The sequence below is a fragment of the Diplodia corticola genome (genome assembly GCF_001883845.1).
Source record: "Diplodia corticola strain CBS 112549 chromosome Unknown scaffold43, whole genome shotgun sequence".
NCBI lineage: Eukaryota > Fungi > Ascomycota > Dothideomycetes > Botryosphaeriales > Botryosphaeriaceae > Diplodia > Diplodia corticola.
In genome coordinates this window covers 233,312-258,408 of record NW_017971522.1, presented here as the reverse complement: position 1 = coordinate 258,408, position 25,097 = coordinate 233,312, and the positions used below count along the sequence as shown (strand labels likewise).

Sequence of the window (25,097 nt, the reverse complement as noted above, 5' to 3'; positions counted from 1 at the left end):
AAATGGGTGCACAACAGCACCGAGTGGACCGCAGCCTGCACGCGGCGCCGCGCCGGTCGACGCTTCGGTCAACGACTCGTCCTGCGCGCGGACCGTTGCCACTTCCGCCCTTGCAAAAGCCACGGGGCTGCTGCTGCTGCTCCCTCCCCAAATCCGCCTTGTCTAGCCCTCGCCCTTGAGCCTCAACTCCCGTCAGCTTCGCGATGGTGGATCTCTCGTGGGTGCTGGGACGCGCTAGAGTCTCCTTCACCAATTGTGCCAAACCCGTAACCATTGTTACCAAGTCCGGCCAATCCGTCCCGCTGCCCGAACTGATCAAGGATGTGACTCCTCCATGCCACCTCAATCCGCTGCTGTTCAACGGCCATCTGCAGACCGCATACACCGGTCCGTGCGCCTCTAGCAGTCGTCAAGCATGTTTGCTAACTACCAAGCACTGCAGTCGTGAAGGGTTTCGATATCCCTGTCATCTACAAGCGCAAGGTCTTTACCTCGAACAATCCGGCCGTTCCCGGAACCTTTGCTGTCGACTTTGTCCATCGTATCACTTCCAACGAGGTTGACTCCACGCTGCCTCCGCGCACAACCTATTTTACCGACCAGGAGTTCGGTGAGGTCGGCTCCAATGACACCAAGCCCATGCTTGTTACCCTCCACGGCCTGGCCGGTGGCAGCAATGAAATCTACCTGCGCCATGTGCTTGCTCCGCTGACCACCGAGGAAGGTGGCTGGGAGGCTTGCGTTGTGAACTCCAGGGGGTGTGCCATGAGCAAAATCACCACCAACGTCCTGTACAACGCCCGTGCCACGTGGGACGTGAGACAGGTGGTACACTGGCTCAGGGAGAAGTTTCCCAATAGGCCCCTTTTCGGCATTGGCTTTTCTCTAGGCGCCAACATCATGACCAACGTAAGTTCGGTACATGCTGTACAGGATGTCACATGTTGAGTCTGACATGATCCACAGTATCTTGGCGAAGAGGGCGAAAATTGCCAGCTCAAAGCAGCTATAGTTTGCTCGAATCCCTGGAATTTGGACGTCTCCAGTGAAGTGCTGAAAAGCAGCTGGATGGGACTGCACGTCTACCAGAAGGCTATGGGAAGTAGCATGAGGAGACTTTTCGACAGGTAAAACCCTTCAAGAGGTTGCAGACACCTGGAAGATGCTGACTTCGCCTCAGACACGCTGAAGAGATTGCAAAGAACCCAAACATTGATGATGAGGAAATCCGAAACTGCACCTATCTTTACGAGTTCGACAGGTAATTTCTCCACCTAAACGCTTCCGGCCAAGGCCTGACTAGTCGAAATAGAGCTGTACAGTGCGGAAGTTGGGGATATCCCACCGAGAGAGCATACTACCGAGACGCTTCGTCTTGTGATTCTATGCTCGCCATCAAAATCCCTTTTCTTGCCATCAACGCCGAGGACGACCCAGTGAGAAATGGCCCTTCTGTCCCAGCCATCATCTTGTAGACTGACGGGCGAGATAGATCTCCGTGAAGGAAGCCATCCCGTTCGAGGAATTCAAGCAAAACCCGTACGCCGTGCTGTGCTCCACTTCGCTAGGTGGCCATCTCAGCTGGTTCCAGAGCAACGGTGACCGTTGGTTTGCCAATGCTGTAAGGATTCCCAATCTCGTTTGAAGTGATTTTCGAGCTGACTTCGGCAGTCCGTCGCTTTTCTGAGGAAGATGGCCGAAGATGCCGATTTTGCCGCCACAAAGAACTTCAATGCACAGAACACCAACGGGTCTGCGGGAAGTCGAGGTAGACCGTTCGTTTTCGAGCCAGTGCGCCGTAAGCTGCACATTCCGAAAGACCACGCCGAGTAGAGGTTGAGAGCGAAATTGTGGGAGCGTGCTGCAAGCTCAACCATACTTAACTTGCGGATCTTGGTATTGCGAATACGAAGAGGGAACTCACAGTCTACATTGAGATTACAGGTGGGGAATCATAGATTAGAATAGACCAGCGCTCAGCCGAAGGAAACCCTCTTCTTGCTTGGCTTGGCAGGCTTTGTAGATATGGTTTCTTCTTTCTTCTCTGCGAAAGAGTCCGGCTTGGATTTGCGCTTCTTCCGCAGCGAGTCCTTTGTCTCCTCCTGAACTATAGTCAGCAGTCTGCAACGCACCAACATTGCCCTGTATGCTTACAAATTTCTCGCGCTTCTTGTCGGAGCGAACCTCTGCCTCCTTCTTCCTTGCCTCACGTATCTCCTCCATCTGCCTTGCCTTCATCATCTTCGACTCGATCTGGCCCTCTTTCTCGGCGTTGACCATGGCGAGAATAGTCATCATGCTCTCCTGTTGCCATGTTAGTTGATTCTGTGCGAATGTGGCACCGTCCATGTTTTCGAGCAGGCTCGCGCAAGCCGATGGCGACTGTTCTGAATCGGAAGTCGCAGAGTATGGGCCGAATCAGACAGAGATGCGAACGGAGGCTGCGCGAAGATTCGCAAGAGCAGCCTCTATCGTAACCGGCCTTGGAGCTTCTTGCCGCCCGTTGGAGTTGGCGTAGCAGGGTTGCGTTTGCTTTGCTCATGGGAAAAGCGGCGGCGGCGCATTGGTGGGTGGCGGTAACACGCATACCTGATCATCCACAAAAACCTTGCCCTTCTTCTTGCCCTTGGGCTTCTGTACGCCAGCCGGAGTGATCATGTTCAGCGTCGGGATCCCCAGCTCCGCCTCGGTATAGGTCCGCTGCTTCTTCTTCTTTTTCGGATCGACCTTGGCCGTACCAATCGATGTGTGGGTCTTCGGCTTCGCATGCTTAGAGGGCTTTGCGTCTTTGGCACTCGAGCCTTTGGCGCTCGGTTTCGACTTTTGCGGCTTCATTGGGGCCATGGTGACTGTTTGCGGTGCAGAGGATGTTTGGCGAAGAAATCTCGAAGAGCAGTCTGGAGTTAGACGGCGTTTGCAGGGGTCTGGTCTTGGCGCGCTTGGGCCTTTCAGCTGGCGCTGCCCGGGCCAGGCCGCGACAGCAGCAACCAAGCGCCCGTCATCGTCAACTCCCAGCACCGCAGCCCTGCACTCCACAGCCCTACACACCATACCTCGCACAGCTCACATTCCACCCTCTCGGTTTGATAAGACTACGCAACCGGATATCACAATATCAACCATGTCGAGCCACAGGCTGTTCCGCTTCCCTCGGCCTCAATGGCTGAACAGCGCCAACACGCGCACCGCCGGCGTCTATGCAGCAGGCGCGCTGGTACGCCGCCTCTCGACTTGCAACAGAGGACCATAGAGACGCTGACGGACAGGATAGTTCTCCCTTGGTTTCTTTTTCTTGGTCGACGCCGCCGCCTACTCCAAGTCCGCAAAGAACGGCTCCGATGTCCACATCACATTCGTCGACTGGATTCCCTCCATCTGTTCCGCTCTGGGCATGCTCGTCATTAACAGCATCGACAAGTCCCGCCTGAGTGCTGACAGCTTCAGCTATTCTGGCAACGGCGTGGCATGGAAGGCCAAGCTTGTTTTGTTCCTCGGCTTTGCTCTTATGGCTGGCGGTCTTGCTGGTAGTGTGGTATGTATGGGCTCTCTGGGCGGTTCTGACAATATACTGACATCGCTGCCTACACAGACCGTCATGGTTCTCAAATATGTCGTTCCTAACTACACATTTCCCACACTCTGGTTTGGCGTCTCTAATGTTATTGCAAATGCGCTGGTTATGGTTAGGTATGTTGCCGATATCCGGAGGTTGAGACGATTGCTAACAGCCATTAGCTCTGCTATTCTCTGGGTCGTCCAGAACATGGAAGATGAGTATACGTACAACCTTGCGCTGTAGGGACAAGCATTATCAGGCTAGCTGTATTTCCATCGGTCGGAGTAAAAGATTGGCGCCCATGTTGCTTTGCAAAATTCACGTGTATGATAATCAAGCTTTCATTCTATGTACCTCTCTCACGTGGAGGTGTGAAGTAAATGTCCGGGACCTCGATGTAGGTTTGAACAGCCTTCCTTCGTAAGTAGTTGAAGCAAGTGTCCTAATGTAGAAGCGAAAATGAAACCACAAACACCTTCTAGACATGGGGTTTCATTACACCCAAAAGAGCGGTCTAGTATCCCTGAGATAGATAACACCGCTGTGGAGCTTCACGTCACCCGGGGCTCTCCCAGGACTTCCGGCGATATCGAGTAACTCGTCGCGTGACGTCAGGTTGTACAGAGACAGGCAGCAGCTAAGCATGAGATCGGAGGAGGCTTCTGATCTTACAACATTTTTCACGGCTAAATCGTACTTGCCAGCCAGGAACCTCGAACAGGAGCTTCGTCCAGTGCATAGCATAAAACATCCATTGCTCCAATTTTCCTTCACCAACAGACGCGGAACACAGCAGAACCATTGAATACGCCGTGCCTCCAACGCTAGAATCTAATATACAAGATCCTCCCCACAAGCAAAGGCAAGGAAACCCTAAGAATAAAGGCCAGCCGCACCGCTTAGAATTCCTCATCCTCCTGGAAAAACATGGTGAAACTTATGATGGTGCCGTAGATAAGAAGGCCTCCAATGATAGACATGACCATGGCGGACGAGGAAATGAGGGCGCAGTGGGCGAGAAGAGCAGGCAGGGCTAGATACGGTCCGGCGTGTTAGCAATAGAGCCCACGTATCTTGGCGCAAGTTGAGGCGGTGACATACCAATGCCCATTACGACAAGGAAACCAGTCAAGAAGCGGCCGAAATCGATAACAGCGCTGCTGGAGCTCTCCATAAAATCATCTGGGTTGGCAGCTCTGCCGCAAACCCAGTTGGGCAGTGGCGCAATAACGTATGTCGCGACGACAAGCAGCGGGAAGTAGTTGTGCCATAGCGCGCACGAGAGGATGACAAGGAGGAAGCCGATGGCCAGGACCTATAGCACGGCAATGTGCGGTCAGCGGCATGTTGCAAGGGATGGTGCATGCATGGCTGCGGGCGGGGCGCGTACGAAAGAAAGCGCGATGATGGTCTTGAGGCCAGCCATGGTGGACCTCTCTTCGGGGCGGGTTGGCGACGACGTGATGGCGGCTTTGGCGGGCGCACAAGGGTCCGGCGTTGAGGGGCGGCGGAAGCGCAGGCTTTGGAACCGAGATGCGTTGTGTCTGCGGGGCGTCGACAGGCGTCGTTGCTGGGCGGGTCTGGAGAAGCTGAAGGCTGGCGTAGGCGCCCGGCCGTGCTGTGCTGACGACGTCTTAGCGCAGCCTGCGGCTCTGGCACAGATCCCTGTCCGCGCGGCCCAGGTGCTGAGCTTGGAGGGAAGCTCCAAAGCTAAGAGAGTGACTAAGCAGCGCTGGATGCTGTCATGTAACCGTGCCTGCCTAAACGGTTTCCACCCATCGATCACCCAGCTACATGTCCTGCTGTTAGTCCGTGACACGGTATAAACCACAGCTTGCAGCTCAACCCGTCCCACTCCGCCTGTCCATCCGCAGCTCGCCACCATGTTCCGCAACAACTACGACAACGATTCCGTCACATTGTACGCTCCGCTCCACGGCCACCACAATCACAAGAGCACCGCTGACAGCAGCTTGCAGCTCGCCCCAGGGCCGCATCTTCCAGGTCGAGTATGCACAGGAGGCCGTGAAGCAGGGTTCCGTCGTCGTCGGCGTCATCAGCAAGACCCACGTCGTCCTGGCCGCCATCAAGGCAAGCAACTTCCTCCGCCGTCCATCCCGCACCCCGCAGCCCATCGACCGGCCGAGCTAACACCAATCGTCGTCCTGCAGCGTAACGCCGAAGAGCTCTCGTCATACCAGAAGAAGATCATCCCGGTGGACTCGCACTATGGCGTCGCTCTTGCCGGTCTCGCCTCGGACGCCCGCGTGCTTTCCAACTTCATGAAGCAGCAGTCGCTGGCCTCGCGCCTGACCTACGACCGCGCCATCCCGCTCGCAGAGATCACGTCGCGCATCGGTGACCGCGCGCAGTCCAACACGCAGCATTACGGCAAGCGGCCCTACGGCGTGGGCCTGCTGATTGCCGGCGTGGACCAGAAGGGCCCTCACCTGTTTGAGTTCCAGCCGTCGGGCGTGACACAGGAGATGGCGGCGTGCGGTATCGGTGCCCGCAGCCAGATGGCGCGGACGTATCTCGAGCGCAACCTCGACCAGTTCGAGAGCTCGTCTCGCGAGGAGCTGATCAAGCATGCCCTGCGTGCCTTGAAGGAGAGCTTGAGCCAGGACAAGGAGCTGACGGTCGACAACACGAGCATAGGCGTTGCTGGCGTGGGCGAGAATTTCAAGCTGTACGAGGGCTCGGCCATCACCAACTGGCTGGAGACTACTTTCGAGAACAGGGAAGGTGGTTCGGAGGGCATGGAGGTCGACACATAGAGAACATCTGTGCCAGGAGAAGACTGGACGCCGCGATAGACGGATTCTGATTGTAGCACGATGGAGACCTCCAATGAAAATGGCTGTAATGACTGCTACACTGGCGTCGGTGATGAAGATTGTATCAGATGCGACGAACAAGCTCAAGACTGTGCTCCAGCTGTATGCAACCCACCAATTTGCTACTTCACGATCTATCCAGGAGACTTTCAAACCTATCGAGTGTCATTCACGTGTTCGCGGGTCGCGCACGCGTTTCCCGACATCATCGAGGACGCGACGGGGACCGGGGACCGCCAACCGCGACCCTTCCTCCTCCACCCACCACCATATTCAAACCCAAAGCCAAACCCGCCAGACCGCCCACCATGGCCCCGTCGCAGACACTGTACCCTCGCGCGACAGTCAAGCGCATCGTCAAGGCGCACAGTAACCGCCCCCTCAGTAAGAACGCCGACATCATGGTAAACAGTCATTGTTCCCGCGGCGGGCCCCGCCCACCACGCCGCTTAGTACGAAGGGAAACTTGCTTACCACGCGCACTCTTTTGAAAGATCTTCCTCGACTACATGCTTTTCATGAACGAGTACGTACCTAGTACCTATACGCCGGACGGATCTCAGCTCGTCCTGCTCCACTCGCCACACACAAGGCCCAGCCCACCCACCTGCGGCTGCGCATTTGCTCTCCCTTGGCGACGGGGTGGTGGGAACGACGGATCGGAAAGCGAGCGACTGTATGTAATGCTGACGGATGGGGGGGAATTTTTCCCCCGGACAGGCTCGTCCGCGAGGCCAGCATCAAGTCGAAACAATCCGGCGAGCGGGGCATCTCGGCGAGGTCGGTGCGGAAGGTGCGCGAGGTGCGTGCTCCTCCTCTCTCCGCGTCCCTCCCCGATTTTTGTCTCTCCGGGTCGAAGTCGGGGGAGGCGTCATGTGAGCCGTTGCGGGGTGGAAATGCTGACGAGCGGATTGTTGCAGGCGTCGTTGCGGAAGTTCAAGGGCTGAACTACTTCGCCCACTTTACGTAGATGAAGGCGCATGATGGTACGGACGACTGCGGGTCCAAGCAGGCGCTCTTTGATTGAGCTTTCTTGGGGTTGGGAATAATCATCCCAAGCGTTCTTTAGGATTTGAGGTAATTCGGAAGGGGGTTTAAAGATGATGAATATGATACCCAAACACATGTCAATGAGGTTGATTGGCACAATTCACGAGCAGAGTCAATATTTCGTCCTCAAAACACACTAATAACGTGAGCTGCGAGGGGAACGAGAGTGGATTGCCCGAACCACACTAGGCAGTCTATGTACGTTACTCTACAACCTCGACTTTTGGCACCACCCACCAATCGTGGTACTTCTTGCCCTGTTCTGCCTCTGCCATTTTCACAGCCTTCGTTTCCACGATCTCCGACAGCTTTTCTGAGTTCTCCAACTCACCAAGCGTCGCTCCAGCAAGACCTGTAGAGATGCAGGAAAGCAGCACGTTTTGTACGTTCTGTGCTGATATCAGCAAAAAGTACCGGAATTGACCATCCGCTGTTAGCTGTGCATGGAACTCACCTTCTCCCAGGCCTCCTTGACGCCCTCGCTCTTTGCCACTTTAGCTCCCAGCTTCTTCACCGCCGCAAATTCGCTCTTGGCCTCCTTGATCATGGCTTCGACATCGTGCGACAACCGGTGAATAATCTCTTGGAGAGATTTCTCCGGCGCGTTGTACGGTCCAAACGGATGGAGCTCCTTGTCGACATCCTCGAATGGCGTCAGGCGAGGCGAGTCGATCATCAAAAATGGCTTCATGCGTAGCTCGTACCGCAACGACGGTTGCCCAAAGGGACGCGAGGGCGTCGGAACCGCGTTGAGGTAGTGGAGAAGCATGTACAACTGATAAAGTCAAATACAGCTCTGTATGAAGAACGCTAGTTACTTACGCTGCAAAGAGCCTCGGCGAGCGAGGAACCACCCTTCGTTGCGTGGAGCATGCTCTCCACATGCTGCTGAGTCTCGAGGAGTTCCGCTGCATCTTCGTCTTGGCCAGCTTCCAAGAAACGAGCATGTCGCTGTCTTATGAACGCTAGGATCCGCTCGAGCAGATCCACACGCGAGGCGGATATGCTGGAAAGCCACCAGTACATACCTGCACGCTCGTCCGGAAGGTATGTCTCTTGCTCAAAGCCAAGCTGAACGATCCATTCCATCTGACGCAGCTTCATGTGGTAGACCCACGATGCGAAAGGAAAAAGAAGAATATCGTCTGTCAGCTGATGCAGCTCCTGGTCGAGGACCTGTACCTGTTATGTGTTAGGTAACTGTCTGTCGCCGTTGCTCCTCGGGCCGACTTACCTCTGATTCGAGATTATTGAAGGCTATTAGGTTGTGGCAAAGTTCGCGGCGCGTCCTACATCGATTTTGACATAGGCTCGTCAAGACCCCAATATAATTCTGCTTCAGTTAGTCAGTCTTCAGTTCTCCCCTAAACAGCGTATTTACTTACCTGCACAGCTCTGCTCGTGAAGTCATTGACCAACGACGCCATGACTGCCCGTTTGTCTGTGGGAACCAGCGGGTTTTGAGACGTTTCAAAAGACCAGTTGACGGGGTTCAGGACCGCATCCTTGGGCATTACAAGTTCTTCCAGCTCCTTACGAAGCAGCTCCTCGAACATTTCGTTCGGATTACCGAAAACTAGGCTCGCGAGGCAGGCACGGGAGTAGCTCAAAGGTTGAGGCCTCCGAGAGTTGAACTCCCAGATGTACGACTGGATTACCGGTGTCAGCAGTGTCATCCTCATGCGCAACACTTTGAGAATGCTTTACCATAATCTCCTGGGGGCTTATAGCCTGGAGTTTGGTGCCCCGAACGACCTCCAGATTGTCTTGACACAGCTCCAACAACACCTGACACGCATCGGAGAAAGGTAGTTCAACCACTGGTCTTGGAGGTACTGTGCTTGCCAGACGCCGTTGAATTTTTGGGCTGAAGGCGTCCTTGACAGGAACGCCCGTCGCGTGCGAGTTTTTGATTTCCTGGAGATGCTGCCGCACCGCCAACCAATCATCCTCTTGCTGTTCTAGAGGGTTTTCAGGAGAGGTCACGATGAGCAGCTTCTCTCGTAATGCCAGTCTTGACAGGAGCGCTTGTCTAGTGCTCTCCTGCAGCTCGAATTCCCCGCTATCTGTCGTCAGCACTGGAACCGACATCACCAAAGAGGGGCGTGGGGCAGCCTACTCCTTTCCCCATTTCCCTTCATGTTCAATCCACTGCTCCGCGCACCTAATGACGTCAATAATTTCGTCCTCAGGGAATCTCGTCAAGAGTTGTCTGCTGTAAGTATGCGTGGAGAAATCCTCTTCCTCGAAGTAGTCTCTAGACATGATCCTTTGGATGACATTGTCGCAGTATTTGATCAGACCAAGACAATACGCGCGCAGGACCATAAGCAAAGGAGACTTCCCGCCAGGGTATCTGTAGTAGCCGTCAGGGTCGTTGCTTGATCCACGCTTCAGGTATGCCCGAGGGTTTGAAGGTCGATGAAAGAGGGCTTCGTCGATGGTCCTAGGCTCAGGCCAAAGGAGCCTGTCGATGTGGACCGAGACGAACAAAGTTTGGGACAATGGGTAGCCCTGGTGCCATGACATTTCATAGCACAGCAGCTGGTCCATGATGCCAATGACTTCCTCGGGCAGAAGCTCTTTCAAAGCGTCGTAGTCTTCTTCGAGAGTTTCGCCGGGAGCAAGGAAACCACTATCCATCTTGGGATCCATGATCTGCATTGGATGTGAGCAAGACGTGCATCATGCGAAGCTCACAGGCGGGCGCAGACCTCCAGAGCCCCGACGGACTCGAAAAGCGTGAAGTACTCATCCTTGACGAGCTGGCCGGTGCTGAGTGCTGCGGCATGTTAGTCGTCACCACCATCGAGCATGTGGGCAACTTCAAAATGCCCCGCAGCATTGGAATAGAGACAGGGCCGTGGGACGTGGAGATGTGCAAAGCAGACTGCGGGCGAGAGAACGAAATCCAAAGCATTACCGGCGCAGGCCTGGGTGAAGGGGGCGGTGATATCGACCGCGTTAGGGTTGCCGTTGGGCACAGGCCGAGAGTTGATTGCCGTCGGCGGAGCGGGGTGGGCGGCGTCCTGGGCTACGCCTTGTTGCGGTCGCGGGCGGGTCAGCGTCAAATGAATTGCCCCGGAGCGGTCGGCGGGCTCACCCTCTTCGTGCAGTGCAGCAAGCTCCTGGCCCAGGCGGAGGCGGGCTGTTTCTGCCGACGGGACATTTAGCACTTGGCGGGCGCTGCGGGGGGCGTCACAGAGACTGGCCGGCGCGTACCTTGGGCCAGGCCGTCGTCGGCATCAGCGGGCGCTTGGTGGTCGACGCCGGGTATCATGTCTGGTCACGCACGAGGGCTGGCGGAGGGGGGGTGGTGGCGCGTCTGGGACACGGCGAGGAAGTTGTCATTGAGATTTGTTGGAGGATCGCGCTCTACTGCGACTGCCTGAACCCCATCATACAAAATGCACCCAGTCGGCCGCGCTAGCTGCAGCCTCCCATTCGCACCTTCTCATGGCTTCCGTCGCTCTGCCATCGCTTCTAACCTGCCCGGCTCTGCATCTAGGCGGCCTCCTTCGCGGCGGCCTCGGTGGCGGCCTGGTTGGCGCTGTTCAGGCTCTTGATGTCGCCCTGCTTGCCATTCTGTGCCCGCCGTCAGCCCGGCTCCCCCAAGCCACAGCCCCATGCCCGCATCCATTGTCACTCACCTCCCACTTGGCGAACCTGAGGTCCGACTCGCCGCGGCGCGAAGCAGCAAGCCTCTGCTCCTCCTTGAGAGAGCGGCGGACGACACGCGAGGCGATCGTGAGGTAGCGGTTGTAGCTGCGCGAGCGTCCATTGTCAGCGTGCGGGACTACGGGGCCAGTCAATCGGGCGCGTACGTGATGCCGGCGGTCTTCCAGGCGAAAGTCATGGTGAATGCGACGGGGGTTGTTTGCGGGACAAAAGGTTGGATGCACTGCGGCCGCGAGCTTGCTGCACGTTGAAGCGCTCCGAACTTCGTCGGAGCTAGGCCGGAACATGCATTCGCCACGTGACCGCCCTCCCGGCTCTTTCCCGCCACGCCGCGGACCACAGGAAAGGCTGCCATCCGACCTCCGTTCATGAACTTCAACAAATGGAATTGGTCTTTGATGTGTATCCACAAAATACAACTCTCTAAATAATGGTACAACCACTGCGACCCATCTCCCTCATCTTTTGCTCTATCTACACCTTCAGACCCAGCTCCTCCGCGAAAGGTAGTGCGAAGAGGTCGCCAACCGTCGAGACCGACGCCCTGGACTCGAGCAGTTCCGCGGCAGCCTGCGTTGATTGCAATGTTAGCCGTGCTTCTTAGCATATCGCACCGCGCGCAACTGACCTTCTTGACAGCCTCCTCCGAAACACCATCAATGGCCTTGGCAGTCTCGTCGAGCTGGTAGGGCTTGCCGCTCTGGGCGAGGCCAGCGCCAGTCAGCTCGAGGCTGCCGAAGATGGTCTGGCCGTGCTCGAGCTCCAGGTACTTGGCGCGGGCCTTGGCCTTCTGGATGTCCTCGCTCTTGATGTTGCCGCTCGCAATCTCCTGCACCGTCTTGACGGCCTCAGCAGCTGCGCCGGAAACATCCTTAGCGGCACCGCTGATGGTGATGGTGAGCAGACCGGCATCGGAGTAGATGAGGCTCTTGGTATCGATCTTGGCACCAGGGAACTTCTCGCCCGCCTTGGACAGGAGAGAGAAGCCAGGGGTCCACTTGATCTGGGACTGGCCGCCCAGGAGCGAGCCAATGATGGCAATCTCGGGCTTGTAGAAGCCGCCGGTGTAAGAGCTAGAGCCGGGGAAAGCGAGGACGATGGTGTTCTTGCCAGCGTGCGCGATGCGCTCCTCACCACCATAGTACTTGGTCTGGGGGGTCTCGAGAGCCTTGGTGGTGGAGACGTCGGAGAAGAACTCGCTGACCCATTTGGTCAGCTCACCGTGCTCAGCACCGTTGGCGACAATGGCGAAGTTGGGCTTGGCGTAGGCCTGCGCGGCGAATTCAGCGACGGTCTCGGGCTCGATGTACTTGTAGTAGCCGGCGGACGAGGTCGGGACGATCGGGGCGCCAAGGCCACGGTGGAAGGCGAGGCCGTGGACGGAGTTCAGAGCGAGCTCGCTGGTGTTGGCGAGGCCCTTCTTGTGTGCCATCTGGATGAGGGGGAGGACCTCCTCGTGGAGAGTGTGCGCTTCGTCCTCGTCAGCAGATAGTCACGTTGCGATGCCCAATAGCACGTACGGGCAAACTTGGTCTGGGTCGCGGCCTCGGCGAGGAGCTCGACGTAGTAGGGCAGGTCATCGCGGAGGAACTTGGTAGCGAGGACGAGGTTCTCGCGGGAGTGGTAGGGCAGAAGCTCCGCGCCAAGCAGCTCGGACTCGCGGACGATGCGGAGGGCAGATCTGCGGTTGGTGCTCTGGATCGCAGGTTCAGATGTCAGCGCTGGGCTTGAGATGGCGGACGAGCGGCAGCGAAGTCGAGCGCACCTTGAAGGCGAACTTCTCCAGGGCCTCGGTCAGACCGGGCAGCGGCTGGTACCTGGTGCCGGCCTTGGCAACGAGGGCCAGAGTGGTGGTGGGGCCGGCCAGGTCCCGGCTGGCAAACTTGACGCCGGAATGGTCGCCGGTCTGGTACTGGAAAGAGCCTGAGGCGGGAGCTGCGAGGCCGCGGCGGCCGGCGGGCTGAGCGCATTGGCGACGCAGGGCGCGCTGGGCGTGGCGTCCGACAGACTGGCGCGACAGCATTGTTGCGAGGAGCGGCGTCGGACGACGGAGGACGGGGCGGGTGGGAGCAATGGGTGATGGAGGTGGTTTTGCTGGTGTCGACGGCCGGCCGATGAAGTTGCAGTTGCTGACAGCGTGCGCTCTGATTGGTCGCCGGCTTTCGAGCCTCGCAGCGCCCGTCACCCGGATCTGCCCGCGCCGAGCATGCGCCAAAGATGGTCATTCCCAGGGTGGAATACAACCTCTGGCCATCTTGCTGTGGCTGATAAACCGCAAGTCCACAGGCCACGGCGGGCACCACTTTCTTTTCCGCCCCGGGTCGACCCTTTGCTGCAGCCCAACTCCCTACGCCGCCCGGTAGCCGCCTAGACTAATTCAATGTGTCCAGACGTGGATGACTAGGTCAGGGTCTTACCGCGCCGGATGTTGCACTTCAAGCCTATGCGTCACAGATCTGTGAATCATCCGTTTCTAGGGTTCGATAGTCATGGCCGGCGGGCTATATCGATGAAATGGTATGGATAGAGGATCTCATGGCTTATATGCGCTGCATGGACTGAGCACCGCTCGCCCCAGCTGCAGGATTCTTGCAGCTGTATTGAGCTCGTCTGACGAGGTTCTCGCGGAGCGGATGTACAATTGCACTTCTGTCTGGACCAGCTCGTGCGGCCACGACTTGACTGGCGACTGGACTCGGCCATGCGCCGAAGAATAAGCGAGCCAGCTGCTTGCAAAAGATTCCGTCGCGCGCAGCCGCTGCTCAACCCGTTCCCGCCTTCTGCCCTTCTTGCCCCCGCGCTTCACTCACACACTACCGCGCACTCATGCCCTCACGCCGGTAGCCCTTCTGACCATTCTAGAGAAGTGAGAGTCTCTAGAACACAAACATGGCCGAGGTACACTCCCTCCGCGCAAAAGCCAATGCGCCCAGCGGCTAACGCTCTCTGTCCAGCACATTTCCGAACTTTGCACTCTTTTGGTCGACGATCTTTACGGCGAGCTTTCTTCAGTACGTGCGACCACTGTCACCATGTATTCCGCGCCCTGCCCACTGACCTACCCAGCGAGTCTTCTCCATCCTCGCGAAGCTCGGCCGCCTCACCATCCGCGGGGTAGTAAAATACTCAGACTTGACCGCCCGCGACATAAAACATGGTCTGGCCGTGCTCATCCAGCAGAATCTTGTTCTCCATTACACCACCGAGGAGGAAATCTTCTATGAACCGCATTGGGAACAAGCCTACGCGTTGGTGCGCGCTGGTAAGATCGTGAAGATGGTCGAGGATCGATTTGGGGAATCTGCTGGGGGACTGGTGTCAAACCTGTTGCTCCTTGGTCATGCCAGGATTAGCGACTTGGCTGATGCCTACGGAGTCTCCTTCAAGGCTGGCGGCGTCGACTCGGAGAGCTTGCATGTCAACGGCAACGGCATTGTGAACGGAGACGATGCTAGTGCGGGCGCCGACAAGAGGCAAATTCACATCAAAACCCTCGATGACCTCCACCGGATCCTGCGCCAGCTTCTCGATGCGGGTTTCATCATTCCAGTTCGTCGCCGGCATTTCCACCCCACCTCGGACCTCCGCAACGAAGCCGAGCGCATAGTCAAGGCCAATGTTTTTGGTGGACAAGTGAAGGGAAAGCAGGTTGCCGAGATGGAGGTGGAAGTCAACAAGTTGCTGAAAAAATGGAGGGATGAAGAGGAGGACGAAGAGGTGCAGACCGGCGGGGCTTCTGCTGGCATGAAGCGTGGAAGGGAGGATAGTAACCTCCAGGCTCGCAAGCGCGTCAAAGTGAATGCCAGGATTCCGAACGGGTCCAGTTCCGCGGCTGCCGCGAACGTCATTCCCTTGGATGTATGTTGTTCCTGCAGATGAAGCAGGAAAGTCCAGTCACTAACCCGCGTAGGATGATCTCGTCGTCGCCGTTAGCCAAGACAAGTGCACTGTTGCTCTCCGAACCGAGCAGCTCGTCGACTACGCTAGCCGTTATCTCGGAGAGACTACGTCCAAGGTCTACGAGGCTTTGCTAAGGCAGATGGAGAAGAAGGTGCACCGTTGCAATGATCCTTTCGACCAAGCGCCAAGCGAAGAAGACGAAGCCGACTCCCTTCCATCCGTGACTGCTCGAGAATTGCTCGACATCCTCGATCCGGACCTCGATCTTACTGATGGGGTTAGAAACCAGGACGCCCAGACGAACGGCGATGCACTCAGTGACGACGAGGAAGACACATCCATGACAAATGGAACCGCCCGGACCAATGGAACCGGTCCAGTTGCTCCACTTGGCCGCTTGGATCTTGTTAAGCTCCACTGCTCTCTTCTTTTTGAAGACCCGCGCCGCTTCGTGCGATGGGTGGGCAAAGGAGGCGGCGGCGAATACAAGGTGGACTTCCGACCTCTTACCCTTTCCCTCATCCAGCACGAACTGGAGGCTACTGTGCTTGCCCGCTGGGGTCCGCTTGCCGCTAGGATAATCCGCATCCTTCATGCGAAAGGAAAGCTTGACGAGAAGCAGGTCTCGACTACTGGTCTTATGCGCACCAAAGAAATCAGGGCTGCCCTGACTGCTATGCAAGAGGCGAATTTTGTTGAGACGCAGGAAGTGCCCAAGGACAACACGCGCGCTCCCAGTAGGACGATGTATTTCTGGTTCTTTGATCAGGAACGATGTCGACAACTTGTTCTCACCGACACCTACAAGGCCATGGCGCGCATTCTTCAGAGGATCAAGGTGGAACGGGCTAAAGTACAGTCAGTCATCGATAAGGCTGAGAGGTCGGATGTCGTTGGACATGAAGACCGATTCTTGACCGAGACGGAGAGAAGAGCATTGAGAACATGGCGTGAAGGGGAGGAGAAGCTTTTGGTGCAGCTTGAGCGGCAGGATAATCTCGTCGCCATCCTGCGGGACTTCAAAATGCCACCCATTCCGAAGTCTTCCTGGAACGACCTCTGAATTATTCCCTCTCCGCGCTCCTTTACTGGAAACCATTTGCATGGCGGACGGCGTTATCTTACGGTATTTTGGAAAAGTTTTGGTAGTGGCTTGCTCAGAGATTTTGCATTTACTGGAGCGCTTTTCTTTCGGGTCCCGAGGAAAGGGCAAAAAGCGACTTTTCTCTTCTTTTACTCCATCTTCTGTACAGAGATTCCGCTTCCACGCCCGTTCTTCTTGTAGGAAGGCGAGGCACGGCATTCTCTTGTCTTGGACGTTCGGCTTTAGGGCGACTTCTGGACCACGGTACAGAGACGGAGAGATACCCCCGTTCGCTGCCATTCAGCGGAGCGATGAACATATTTGGCTTGAGGATACAAGCAATCTTTATTAGTGGTGGTGGTGGCGGTGGTGACAGAAATGACGCGAAGGCATTCGCTTTTGTTTTAGGGAAGTATTGATACTGAGCGTTGAAGCAAATCAAGTCAGGGCGTGTATTATAAAAAGACACCACTGCTCGAACATTCCCATACTCTTCTATCACCATATGCGTCCATGTTCTCCCCCAAACCAACATCTACAGGGCGCAACAACTGCCACTTCCGGACGGGACTTTTGCTGCTTTACCTGTCTACGGCGCCTTTTTGGAAAATAAGAATGCAGCAAGCAAGAAACCTAGATTTAGTAAACATAGTTCTATGCTTGCCAGATGGATCAGTCAGCAACAAATTTAACAATACCCTACTACGAAGTATATTCGTTAAATAGTATAAGACGAAGGGGAAAAAAAATTCTACATAAATTAACAGTCGGATCAACCAAACACTACGCTAATCAGCACATCCGACTCCGAACGAATCCTCTAGCGTATGAATATGTGAGACTTTAAGAACGATGAGTGAAAACCACCTCTGACTCCGACTGTACCGCCAACCCTCGATAATGACCCATATTTCTATCACAATACGAGGCCTCGTTCCGCGGCCGATCCCAATGCATACTACCGTCCATCAATCCCATGAATAGCCAGTGTTTCACCCGTCCGGTGTTTCTCCCTGAGCCCCGCTAGGACGCGTTTTACGGTTCAGCGCGCTTTACGGTCATGTGGAATAGAGAAAGCTAGATAGAAGATTGAGAGCGGGGCGGGGCGCGACGCAGCCATGCAAGGTACACTACGGCATGCTAAAATATCGCATGTTCTTTTCTTGCCAGGAGGTCTGGATGCAGGGGACGGGTCGCTGTGCCGCACCATTGTGATCGCTTGCGGCTCTTTCCCTTCTGCATCATAGCGCGATCCTGCTTTTTTATTTTTTCCCCTTACCCTTGGCTTTTTCCCGCCCTTTCGCGGCTAGACAATTGTATAGGGGTCGGATTTAGCAAAGATGGCGCAAAAGTGCTTGAAGCAATGACGGGATATCTCTGGCGAAGGTTTTTTCACCCGCAGAATCTGTCAGGCAACCGCAGCACGATATGAAGAGGACATTACACTCGTCAGCATAGCAGCGATTGACAATGGCTGTAATGATTCATAGATCGTAATGTGGGCATTCGGGCTTCGTGCCAATCTGTAATAGAGCCATACCCTCCCTCATCCCGCTACCACTGTTCCAACGCATGTACAAAACTAGCCATTTCTCTGTGTGAATTCCCAACGCGAGCGCTGATATCTGGGGCATCTCGAAGAAGGTACCAAGAGGAGTATGTATAGCACAAGCAACGAGAGTTCGGAAACAATAAGGGAAAGGAAATAAATAAATTACCGCTGAATGAAACCGAGCCGACCCTCAAGGAAGGAGAGCACACGAGAGCACTTGGTAAGCTCCAATGCAAATCATAGCACCTAAAGACAACCAGCAAAGAAGTGCAACCCGGCACTTTCTGAAGATGGAGATCGAGAGCCCACCGGCGGCTCTTTAAAACACGTCATCCGGCCACTCGAAAGAGGCCTTCCTCTGTTCAGCAACAATAGAGGGCTTGGAAGCCTGCAGCTTCAAGTTCTCCGGAACCGAAGGCATTGGCGGAACAGACTTGCCGTTAGGTACGACACTCACAACGCTGCTTTTCTCTGGTTGCTCACCCCCGCGTCGTCGGCCAGGAGAAACAGAGCGAGTACTGCGACGCGTGGCCGGATGAGACGGCGTAGCAAGAGCTGACGGTCTGTTTGGGGAGCTGCCTCTGAGCAGAACCTTTGCGGTCGTCACATCGTCCTCGTTCATCGACTCGATTGCCTTATCGATGCTAGCATGCACCACAGGCTGCTTCTCAGCCGTCTTGGCCGCCCTTTCAGTGGAAAGTACGCTGACTGACTCGTCTTGCGTTGGGATTTCCATTTGCTTGGCATGGTTTCCACGCTTCTGTTTGCTGTGCTTTGCTTGCGGTTGGGCCTCGGAGGATTTCTTCGGCCTGCCAGGGCGCCTTTTCTTGGGAGGATCCTCTGCCGCTTCCTCGCCTTCAGCATCGTCACTTGCTACAGGGCCAGGCTTGATGGTCAAATCCTCTTCATCACCACTTCTCCTTTTTTGGGCGGGCGCCGGCTTGGTCGATTTGCTCGACTTTGACTTAGTCTTCACTGGCGAGACAGCTGCGATCCAGATGTCTTTGGTCGCAGTGGGCGTGGGAGGCTCTACCTCCTGAGCAGCGGCTGCATGCTCGTCATCCTTTTGAGCAGCTGGCGGCGGTGAAGATGGCATGAAATCTTCCCGATCATCGACTTCGTCCGAAAATAGGAGGCTTTCGGAGGGTAAGGTAGGCAGGGTCTCAGCAGGTCCAGAAGCTCTTTTGCGGAGAGGTGTGGGGGCTCGTGGCTTGTTGCTGTTCAGAGACGCCGCAAGATGGGCAGGAAACGTGGGTACCGGAGAAGCGTCCCCCAGGCAATCATATAGCTCGCGGCGAGCATCCTTGAGTTTGGCCTCCAGGTCACTGACTCGCTTGTGAAGTTGGAGCTGTTTATCGATGTCTTTCTTGGAATGGATCCTGCGAAGCGTGCGAGGTGTCTGAGCAGCATCGCTCAGGTCGGCAGTTGGAGATGAAGGCGGGGCACGCTTCGCCAGCTGAGCTTCGGACCGGGCCTTCTTCAGATTCGCGAAGGACGGTGTCTTAAAGTGAAGAGCGGACTTGCGCTCCGGCGGAGAAGAGAGGTCAGCGGCGCGTTTTGCAGCATCCTTCTGCTCGTAGGGACGGGAGAAATCCGGCTCGATGCCGGCGACTCCTGAGTCCCTTTGGTTGGAGTGCTCACCTGCTGGCGCGGTGTAGCCCGGAGTGAAGATCTGGGTTCCATTTGGGATGGCATGAGTGCCCTGCTTGCCCAGCTGGCCCGTCTTCTTCAGATGCGCATATACCTCATCGGCCTTCAGCGCCCGTTCCCTAAGTTGACGCGCCTGCTCGTCAAGCGCCTCTTCGATAAGCTCCTGCCGGGTCTCGCTCCATTTCTGCTGCATTTTCTGCCAGATGTTGATCGGGTTGAAGGTCGAGGCAAGCGACCGCCCAAACCGAAAGATGCCCGATTCTCTGGTGTTAGCGGTGCCTGCAGTGCCGGTGGTGGCAGTGCTTGTCACGGACTGGCTAGGCTGGTGCGAAGAAGCCCGAAGAGAGGGGCGGCTGTGCGTCGGGGCGGTATCATTGGCGGCATGGTAGTCTTCCATGAGCTGGTCAATGGGCGCAATCCCACGACTGCTGCCAAAGAAGCGGGTAAACACGCTGGGCGGCTGGTTGCTGGCGCGGTCGTGCATGCTGGCTTCCTGGAACCTGGACAAGCGGCCGGGCGATGAGACCTGGCGACGGTTGTGCGAGCCTTTGCTGCGGCGGCTGCGCTGGGAGGAGTCAGGAGACCAAGCCTCCTCCTGCGTCAGCGGCCAGTTTGCAGAGCGGCGGCGCTTGGACGAGTAGGAGGTATCATCCACCTCTCCAGCGAGGCGCGGCCCGATGTCTATGTCATGCGATTTGTGGCGGCGCTTCCGGGAGCCTTGGTCGGGCCTCTCGTCGCTCGAGGCGTTGTTGTACATGGTAGCCGAGGGAAGCTGCAGGCCGTCTACGATGGATGAACGGCGGCGGCGAGATGCGGCGGCGAGCTGAGGGTCGTCCATGTGTACGGTCTGTTCACGCTGGTCAGTCGTTGCGGGTGCGCCCGGTGGAGGTTTTGCGCACGCTGTTGAGTTGCGCCATGGCCGAGGACGCGCGCGGCGGCGGCGGTGGAGGTGACACGCTGAAACGCTGGAGAGCTGGCGGATCGTCTAGCGTCGGCGGGCGCGTGCAGGCTGGCGGACGGATATCAATGGTCTATAGGCACGCGGGAGAGGCCGTAAGTCGTGAAAGCGTTACGCGGGCGGGCAGCTGCGGGGAGAGGCTGCGGCTGCGGCTGGCTGGGATGTCGCGTGAAGAGCGGGCGCGGGCGTGTCGTCGCGCGTTTCCCCCCATGCCCGTTCATGCAGCCAGCACCGCGTCCGTTTCCACAGCGATGGCCTGTCCGCCAACCACCTGCACAGCGCCCGCACAGCGCCCGCACCGTCGCTCCTGCACCTGCCCCATTCGACGCGCTTGCTCGAAACATGAAACTTCCATTTTGTGCTTATCTAACTACCGAGAGCCACTTGTGCACATATCCACCCAGAGTGACAAAAGCGCTGGGCATTCGCTCTAGCCGCCCATAACGGAGCTGTACGTGCAAAACCCAAAATGAAAGATTCGCCGCCCAGGCGTCGCGGAAAGTGTACAGGCTAGGAAAAATGCCGATTAGAGGGAGGGGCTGGGCCAAATGTGCCCTCGGTCAAAGAAGAGGAAAAATCGGTAACGTGTAATCTCCCCAATGCGCCGGCTTCAAAGGGAAATCCAACCCAAAAGAAAATGGTATCGTCGTCAGGCCGAACATTGCGACCGCAAAGAATCACAGAGAAAGCAACAACTCCTAGCGTAACAACGCTCACAATCTTAACAGCCAACGCACAAACTTCTTCCCCAGCACCACGTCCAATTGGCTCCGGTCACCAGATTCAGTTCGACAGCGGTACGCGTCTGCTCCGGTGCGTGCCGTCTGCGCGGCGATAGCTCATTGCACGCTCGTCAAGAATCTCCTCGTCCGTCGACGCGTCGAGCGCACTCAGCCCACCATCATCCCCCGGCAGGTTGACGTTGGGCCGGGCTCCACCGCGCAACGGCTGCTCAAGGTGGTTGGTGTCGAACGTGGCCGAAAAGGAGCGCTTGGCCGACCCGCCGAGGGCCTGCCCGTTCGAGTCGCCGTGGCTGCTGTACGGCTTGTTGGCGTAGCTACGCGCAGCCAAGGGGTCATTGGGCGCGGCCACTGGACCAGACAACGGCATGCCAGCAGACATCGGGTACGAAGGCGACACTGGCTCGAGTTTCTCGGTAGGAGGCTGAAGCGTCTTGAGCGGCGCAAGACTGTACCCGTTCATCGAGTGCGAGCTGGCAGGGGCCTGAGATGGAGCTTGAGAGCTGGGCATGGGCTGCGCGGGAGGCGGGTTCATCTGGTTTTGGTGCCGGCTGTATCCCGAGTCCAAGGTTCCGAAAGGCGCGACCATTTGGTTCGGCGTTTGCTGCGGGCCGGCCAAAGACGGCCGACGGTACTCGGAACCGGCACTACTGTAGTCCAGGCTGTCGTGGCGGACAGGAGCCGGCTGCTCGTAGTGACCGTATTGCTGGTTCGAACCATAACCGTACGGCTGGGTCATCGGCATCTGGGGCTGGCCCTGTGGCTGCCACGAGTGCTGAGACTGCATGTAAGGAGCCTGAGGAGGATGCATGGCCGGCTGCTGCGGCGCAGGAGGGTACTGGCTCTGGTACTGCGGAGCAGGCGCAGCGGGGTATTGCATCTGCGAAGAGTACGCGGTCTGGGGAGCCTGCGGAGGCGGCATCTGATTCTGATAGCCCTGCTGGTACGAATTGGCCATGTCCTGCATAGACGGACGGCGAGGCGGCGGAGCATATGACGCGTTGCTGGCGTTGCTTTGCGACCTCGGACGGTCGCTTCCATCCGTCATGGGCTGGGGTGTGTGCACAGCATTCTGGCCGTAGACATCAGGAGTAGCAGTCCGGTTACGCTCGTAAGCCGTTTTGTCCTCGTACTCGTCCCAGTCTTCCTTGGTCTTGTTATCGCGCCTCCTCATGCGCACATCGCGACGGATGCGGACGCGGCATCCTTGCTCAGCAACCATCCGGCTCAGGGCAGTGCTCTCCGTAAGGCCGGGGAACTTCTTGGCGCTAAAGACGCTGAAAGGAGCCGACTTCACCTCCAGTCTGTGGGACACGTGGGCATCAACGCGGCCATTCTGAACGTTCTCCCCGCGGTCGTCGCTGTCCATGTCCTTGTGCTCCTTCAATTCCTCATACAGGGCAAAGCTCAAGCGATACTTTCCTTCGTGGCGAACGGACAGATCCGGGAAAATGAAATAGCCAGCGGGAGTGGGACGGTCCAAATAGGCCATGCCGGCGACAGGAGTTCCAGTCAAGACGGGAAAACTAGCAGGACTCGGTTGAACGCGGCCTTGGGCGATGGAGCGGGCGTTCTCCAGGGTAGCGAACAGGAAGAAGTTCGCATTGTAGGAAAAGGTAATGTCATTCTGCCTGGCCTCGCCCTCGAAGATGCGCAGCTCGACAATCGGAGGCGGGTCGACAGGACGTCGGTCGGCAGATGCTTGATAGAAGTCAGTCGAGTCTCTCGGGCTGCTCAGCTCGGTGCGCATGCTCACATTTGGCCCCAGAACCACAGGCTCTGGCACGCTCGGGCTGCTGGATGACTTGCATCTGATACGTGATCTTCTTGCCCTCTTTGGTCATCCTCGAGGACGAGCTCAACGTCTCGTTGGCCACGGGAATGATACTCGTCGCCATGGTTGCTGGTGGTGTAGAGAATCAAACGGTCGGGAAGGAAAGATGCTGGGACACGAGGGACAGTTTAGCGAATTGATGGCATGACAGCGGAGCGTGGGCGGCGGCTCCCTTGCATGGCGGGTCGATGCGCATGCCTTGGGAGGGCCAAGAATGACACTTACGGGAATAACGAAGTCGTACACAGGGACGGCAACAGATGATATGAGTCCGCTGAATTGGTATCTGGATCGGACCTTGTCAGTGGGGAGCTTGGGTGACTGGCAACCGCGGGCTGGCGTTGCGTGGGCGGAGCCGAGAGGACGGAGCCCGAGCGAGCGAGCGAGCGAGTGAGCGAGCGGGCGAGCGGGCGCAGGGTGCGGCGTGGACGCGTGAGAGTGCTCAAGGAGGTTGGCGGCAGCACTCACAGTTGCAGAGCGGTGGGGAGAAGGGGCAGCGAGCGACGTCCGACAGATCAAGCAGCACAATGACGCGGGCGGGAGCTGGTGGGCGTGGTTGTCAGACGAGCAGCAGCAGCAGGCAAGCGGGCTCGCGGTCGCACGGTGTCGAGGCGGCGCGGGCACAAGGAGGTGCAACGTACGAGGTGGCAGAACGGCTCGGCAGGCCCGCGGGGGTCGACGTCGTCTGGTGGTGACGACGGAAAGGGTGCGGGTGCGTCGCTCTCTGAAGGACGCGAGAGGAGAGGTGGTGGTGATGGGTGAGAAGACGGGCGGGAGCGAGTCGGGGGATAGAGGAACCGGCTGGCTGGGGACTGGCGCTCGGACTTTTCTTTGGAGCGCTCGCTTTGGGAGCCGCCCTCCCCGTCGCTCCCGCCGCTTGACTCGCCAGTTCCTCTCATCCCATGCTGCTGGGCCCGGGGCCGGGGGCCGGCCGCTTCGCCACCGCGACACACGCGCGCGCCCTCCCCGGCCCAGCGACTGCATCTGGCATCTGGCGGCACCCGGCGGCACCCTCGCGCGCTGCGCCTGCTGTGCGTTTGTCGGCGCTGGAGCGAGCCTATCGGCCAGGCGTCTCGAGCCGAGAGGAGAGACACCAGACAGCGCCGCGTCTCGACATCCCTGCTTTGAGCTGAGCCCACCGGGCCGCCGCCCGGCCTGTGCGCCCGGGCCCGGAATCCCGCCCAGCGCAGACGGGACGGTGCGGAGATGGCACGGCGGGACGCGGGTGCGTTTGGCCTGGCGAGATTGAGCCTGCGCTGTCCATGGCGCACGTCTTGCGAGGGAGCCCCTCGCACTCTCGCTTCCTGCGGCGCACGTTATAATTGTCGGACACCATCGTGGGGCGCTCGGCCCTGCCACCTGCCCTGCTGCCCTGCTGCCCTGCCCGGCCCAGGGACGAGGAATGCTGGAGCCGGCGCAGCATAATAATACCTACTACTACTACTACCCGACTCTGCACGCCAAATCTGGGCGGCACCGCGCTGCTGCCGCTCCGCCTGCACCGCCTGCGCCGCCTGCTCCGCCTGCACATCGCCGATGCACCCGGTCAGTCACACCATGGCGGGCGCGCTGAGCCTCTCGCCCGCGCTCAACGGTGCGCGGGAGGTCCCTGGAGGGCTTTGTGTGGTGCAGGCGCCGGAAATGGAATGGCAGGGGCGTGGTTGGCAGCAAATCAGGCCATCTGCGCCGTGGCGGCGCCGGCCCAACCCAGTGATTGGGGGCCCGGGCACAGGACGCAGCGAATCGGCCGGCGGGCCAGCACACCCTCTGCGTGGTGCGCCCTCTCGCAGCAGGCAGGTGGCTTTGTGGCCCGCGGCGATCAGATCACCCTTTGCAGCTGTGCCGTTGCACCGCTGGGTGAAGACACACGGCGACACCACGGCCGCCTGATTGATTGATGGCCCAGCGCGGCAGGGAGCCACCAGCGAGCCACCAGCGGGCCACCAGGGAACCTCCAGGGAACCTCCAGGGAACCTCCGGCGAGCCGTGGCGCCCACGTTGCCCACCGTGAGCCTCAGCCGGAGGCCACCCGCATGCGAACCACTCCAGCCCGTCTTGACAGATGCAAAGCATGGTCCTCTGCGCCGCGCGGTCCTGCGCCGAACCAGCGCCCTGGCAAGCCAGCTCCCCGCAGCCTGGGTGGGCTGCTTGCCCATCGGACCTTTTGCGCTCCAGCAAAGAGGCCAGCTGCACGATCGCCGTCCAAGCGCGGGCTCGAGCGCGCAGGCATCCCTGAGCGAGCCCTCCGCCGTCGCCAC

At 57.8% G+C, this 25,097-nt stretch overlaps 11 protein-coding genes across 11 annotated transcripts; 4 read left to right on the top strand and 7 right to left on the bottom strand.

Moving 5' to 3' along the window:
• Window positions 1–203: 203 nt before the first annotated feature.
• Window positions 204–1,833, top strand: BKCO1_4300093 (alpha beta fold family; the record flags this gene model as incomplete). The annotated part of the gene is made up of 7 exons (XM_020276054.1): window positions 204–387; window positions 443–909; window positions 967–1,127; window positions 1,181–1,261; window positions 1,313–1,436; window positions 1,493–1,621; window positions 1,672–1,833. The coding sequence occupies 7 exons, from the start codon at window positions 204–206 to the stop codon at window positions 1,831–1,833; spliced, it is 1,308 nt and encodes a 435-aa protein (XP_020128133.1).
• Window positions 1,834–1,976: 143 nt separating this feature from the next.
• Window positions 1,977–2,844, bottom strand: BKCO1_4300092 (66s preribosome component loc1; the record flags this gene model as incomplete). Its single annotated transcript, XM_020276053.1, has 3 exons — window positions 1,977–2,102; window positions 2,155–2,304; window positions 2,590–2,844. 3 exons carry the CDS (start codon window positions 2,842–2,844, stop codon window positions 1,977–1,979), a joined length of 531 nt encoding a protein of 176 aa, XP_020128134.1.
• A 277-nt stretch (window positions 2,845–3,121) lies between these two features.
• BKCO1_4300091 (uncharacterized protein) lies at window positions 3,122–3,799 on the top strand (the record flags this gene model as incomplete). Its single annotated transcript, XM_020276052.1, has 4 exons — window positions 3,122–3,214; window positions 3,272–3,532; window positions 3,590–3,687; window positions 3,736–3,799. 4 exons carry the CDS (start codon window positions 3,122–3,124, stop codon window positions 3,797–3,799), a joined length of 516 nt encoding a protein of 171 aa, XP_020128131.1.
• A 656-nt stretch (window positions 3,800–4,455) lies between these two features.
• On the bottom strand, window positions 4,456–4,982 carry BKCO1_4300090 (vacuolar protein sorting 55 superfamily; the record flags this gene model as incomplete). Its single annotated transcript, XM_020276051.1, has 3 exons — window positions 4,456–4,589; window positions 4,658–4,871; window positions 4,947–4,982. The coding sequence occupies 3 exons, from the start codon at window positions 4,980–4,982 to the stop codon at window positions 4,456–4,458; spliced, it is 384 nt and encodes a 127-aa protein (XP_020128132.1).
• A 457-nt stretch (window positions 4,983–5,439) lies between these two features.
• On the top strand, window positions 5,440–6,333 carry BKCO1_4300089 (20s proteasome subunit alpha 6; the record flags this gene model as incomplete). Its single annotated transcript, XM_020276049.1, has 3 exons — window positions 5,440–5,477; window positions 5,536–5,666; window positions 5,741–6,333. 3 exons carry the CDS (start codon window positions 5,440–5,442, stop codon window positions 6,331–6,333), a joined length of 762 nt encoding a protein of 253 aa, XP_020128173.1.
• Window positions 6,334–7,646: 1,313 nt separating this feature from the next.
• Window positions 7,647–10,723, bottom strand: BKCO1_4300088 (amino-acid n-acetyltransferase subunit mak10; the record flags this gene model as incomplete). The annotated part of the gene is made up of 10 exons (XM_020276048.1): window positions 7,647–7,832; window positions 7,898–8,218; window positions 8,266–8,625; window positions 8,678–8,776; window positions 8,829–9,092; window positions 9,151–9,505; window positions 9,563–10,101; window positions 10,158–10,225; window positions 10,367–10,597; window positions 10,666–10,723. The coding sequence occupies 10 exons, from the start codon at window positions 10,721–10,723 to the stop codon at window positions 7,647–7,649; spliced, it is 2,481 nt and encodes an 826-aa protein (XP_020128172.1).
• A 224-nt stretch (window positions 10,724–10,947) lies between these two features.
• Window positions 10,948–11,299, bottom strand: BKCO1_4300087 (mitochondrial atp synthase epsilon chain domain-containing protein; the record flags this gene model as incomplete). The annotated part of the gene is made up of 3 exons (XM_020276047.1): window positions 10,948–11,028; window positions 11,094–11,208; window positions 11,268–11,299. 3 exons carry the CDS (start codon window positions 11,297–11,299, stop codon window positions 10,948–10,950), a joined length of 228 nt encoding a protein of 75 aa, XP_020128175.1.
• A 296-nt stretch (window positions 11,300–11,595) lies between these two features.
• Window positions 11,596–13,144, bottom strand: BKCO1_4300086 (ubiquinol-cytochrome c reductase core subunit 2; the record flags this gene model as incomplete). Its single annotated transcript, XM_020276046.1, has 4 exons — window positions 11,596–11,691; window positions 11,750–12,591; window positions 12,642–12,816; window positions 12,887–13,144. 4 exons carry the CDS (start codon window positions 13,142–13,144, stop codon window positions 11,596–11,598), a joined length of 1,371 nt encoding a protein of 456 aa, XP_020128174.1.
• An 866-nt stretch (window positions 13,145–14,010) lies between these two features.
• BKCO1_4300085 (dna directed rna polymerase iii subunit) lies at window positions 14,011–16,084 on the top strand (the record flags this gene model as incomplete). The annotated part of the gene is made up of 4 exons (XM_020276045.1): window positions 14,011–14,019; window positions 14,076–14,132; window positions 14,188–14,979; window positions 15,032–16,084. 4 exons carry the CDS (start codon window positions 14,011–14,013, stop codon window positions 16,082–16,084), a joined length of 1,911 nt encoding a protein of 636 aa, XP_020128229.1.
• Window positions 16,085–17,976: 1,892 nt separating this feature from the next.
• BKCO1_4300084 (nuclear rna binding protein) lies at window positions 17,977–20,145 on the bottom strand (the record flags this gene model as incomplete). Its single annotated transcript, XM_020276044.1, has 1 exon — window positions 17,977–20,145. The coding sequence occupies one exon, from the start codon at window positions 20,143–20,145 to the stop codon at window positions 17,977–17,979; it is 2,169 nt and encodes a 722-aa protein (XP_020128176.1).
• A 903-nt stretch (window positions 20,146–21,048) lies between these two features.
• Window positions 21,049–22,903, bottom strand: BKCO1_4300083 (sexual development activator; the record flags this gene model as incomplete). The annotated part of the gene is made up of 2 exons (XM_020276043.1): window positions 21,049–22,706; window positions 22,762–22,903. 2 exons carry the CDS (start codon window positions 22,901–22,903, stop codon window positions 21,049–21,051), a joined length of 1,800 nt encoding a protein of 599 aa, XP_020128178.1.
• Window positions 22,904–25,097: the final 2,194 nt, after the last annotated feature.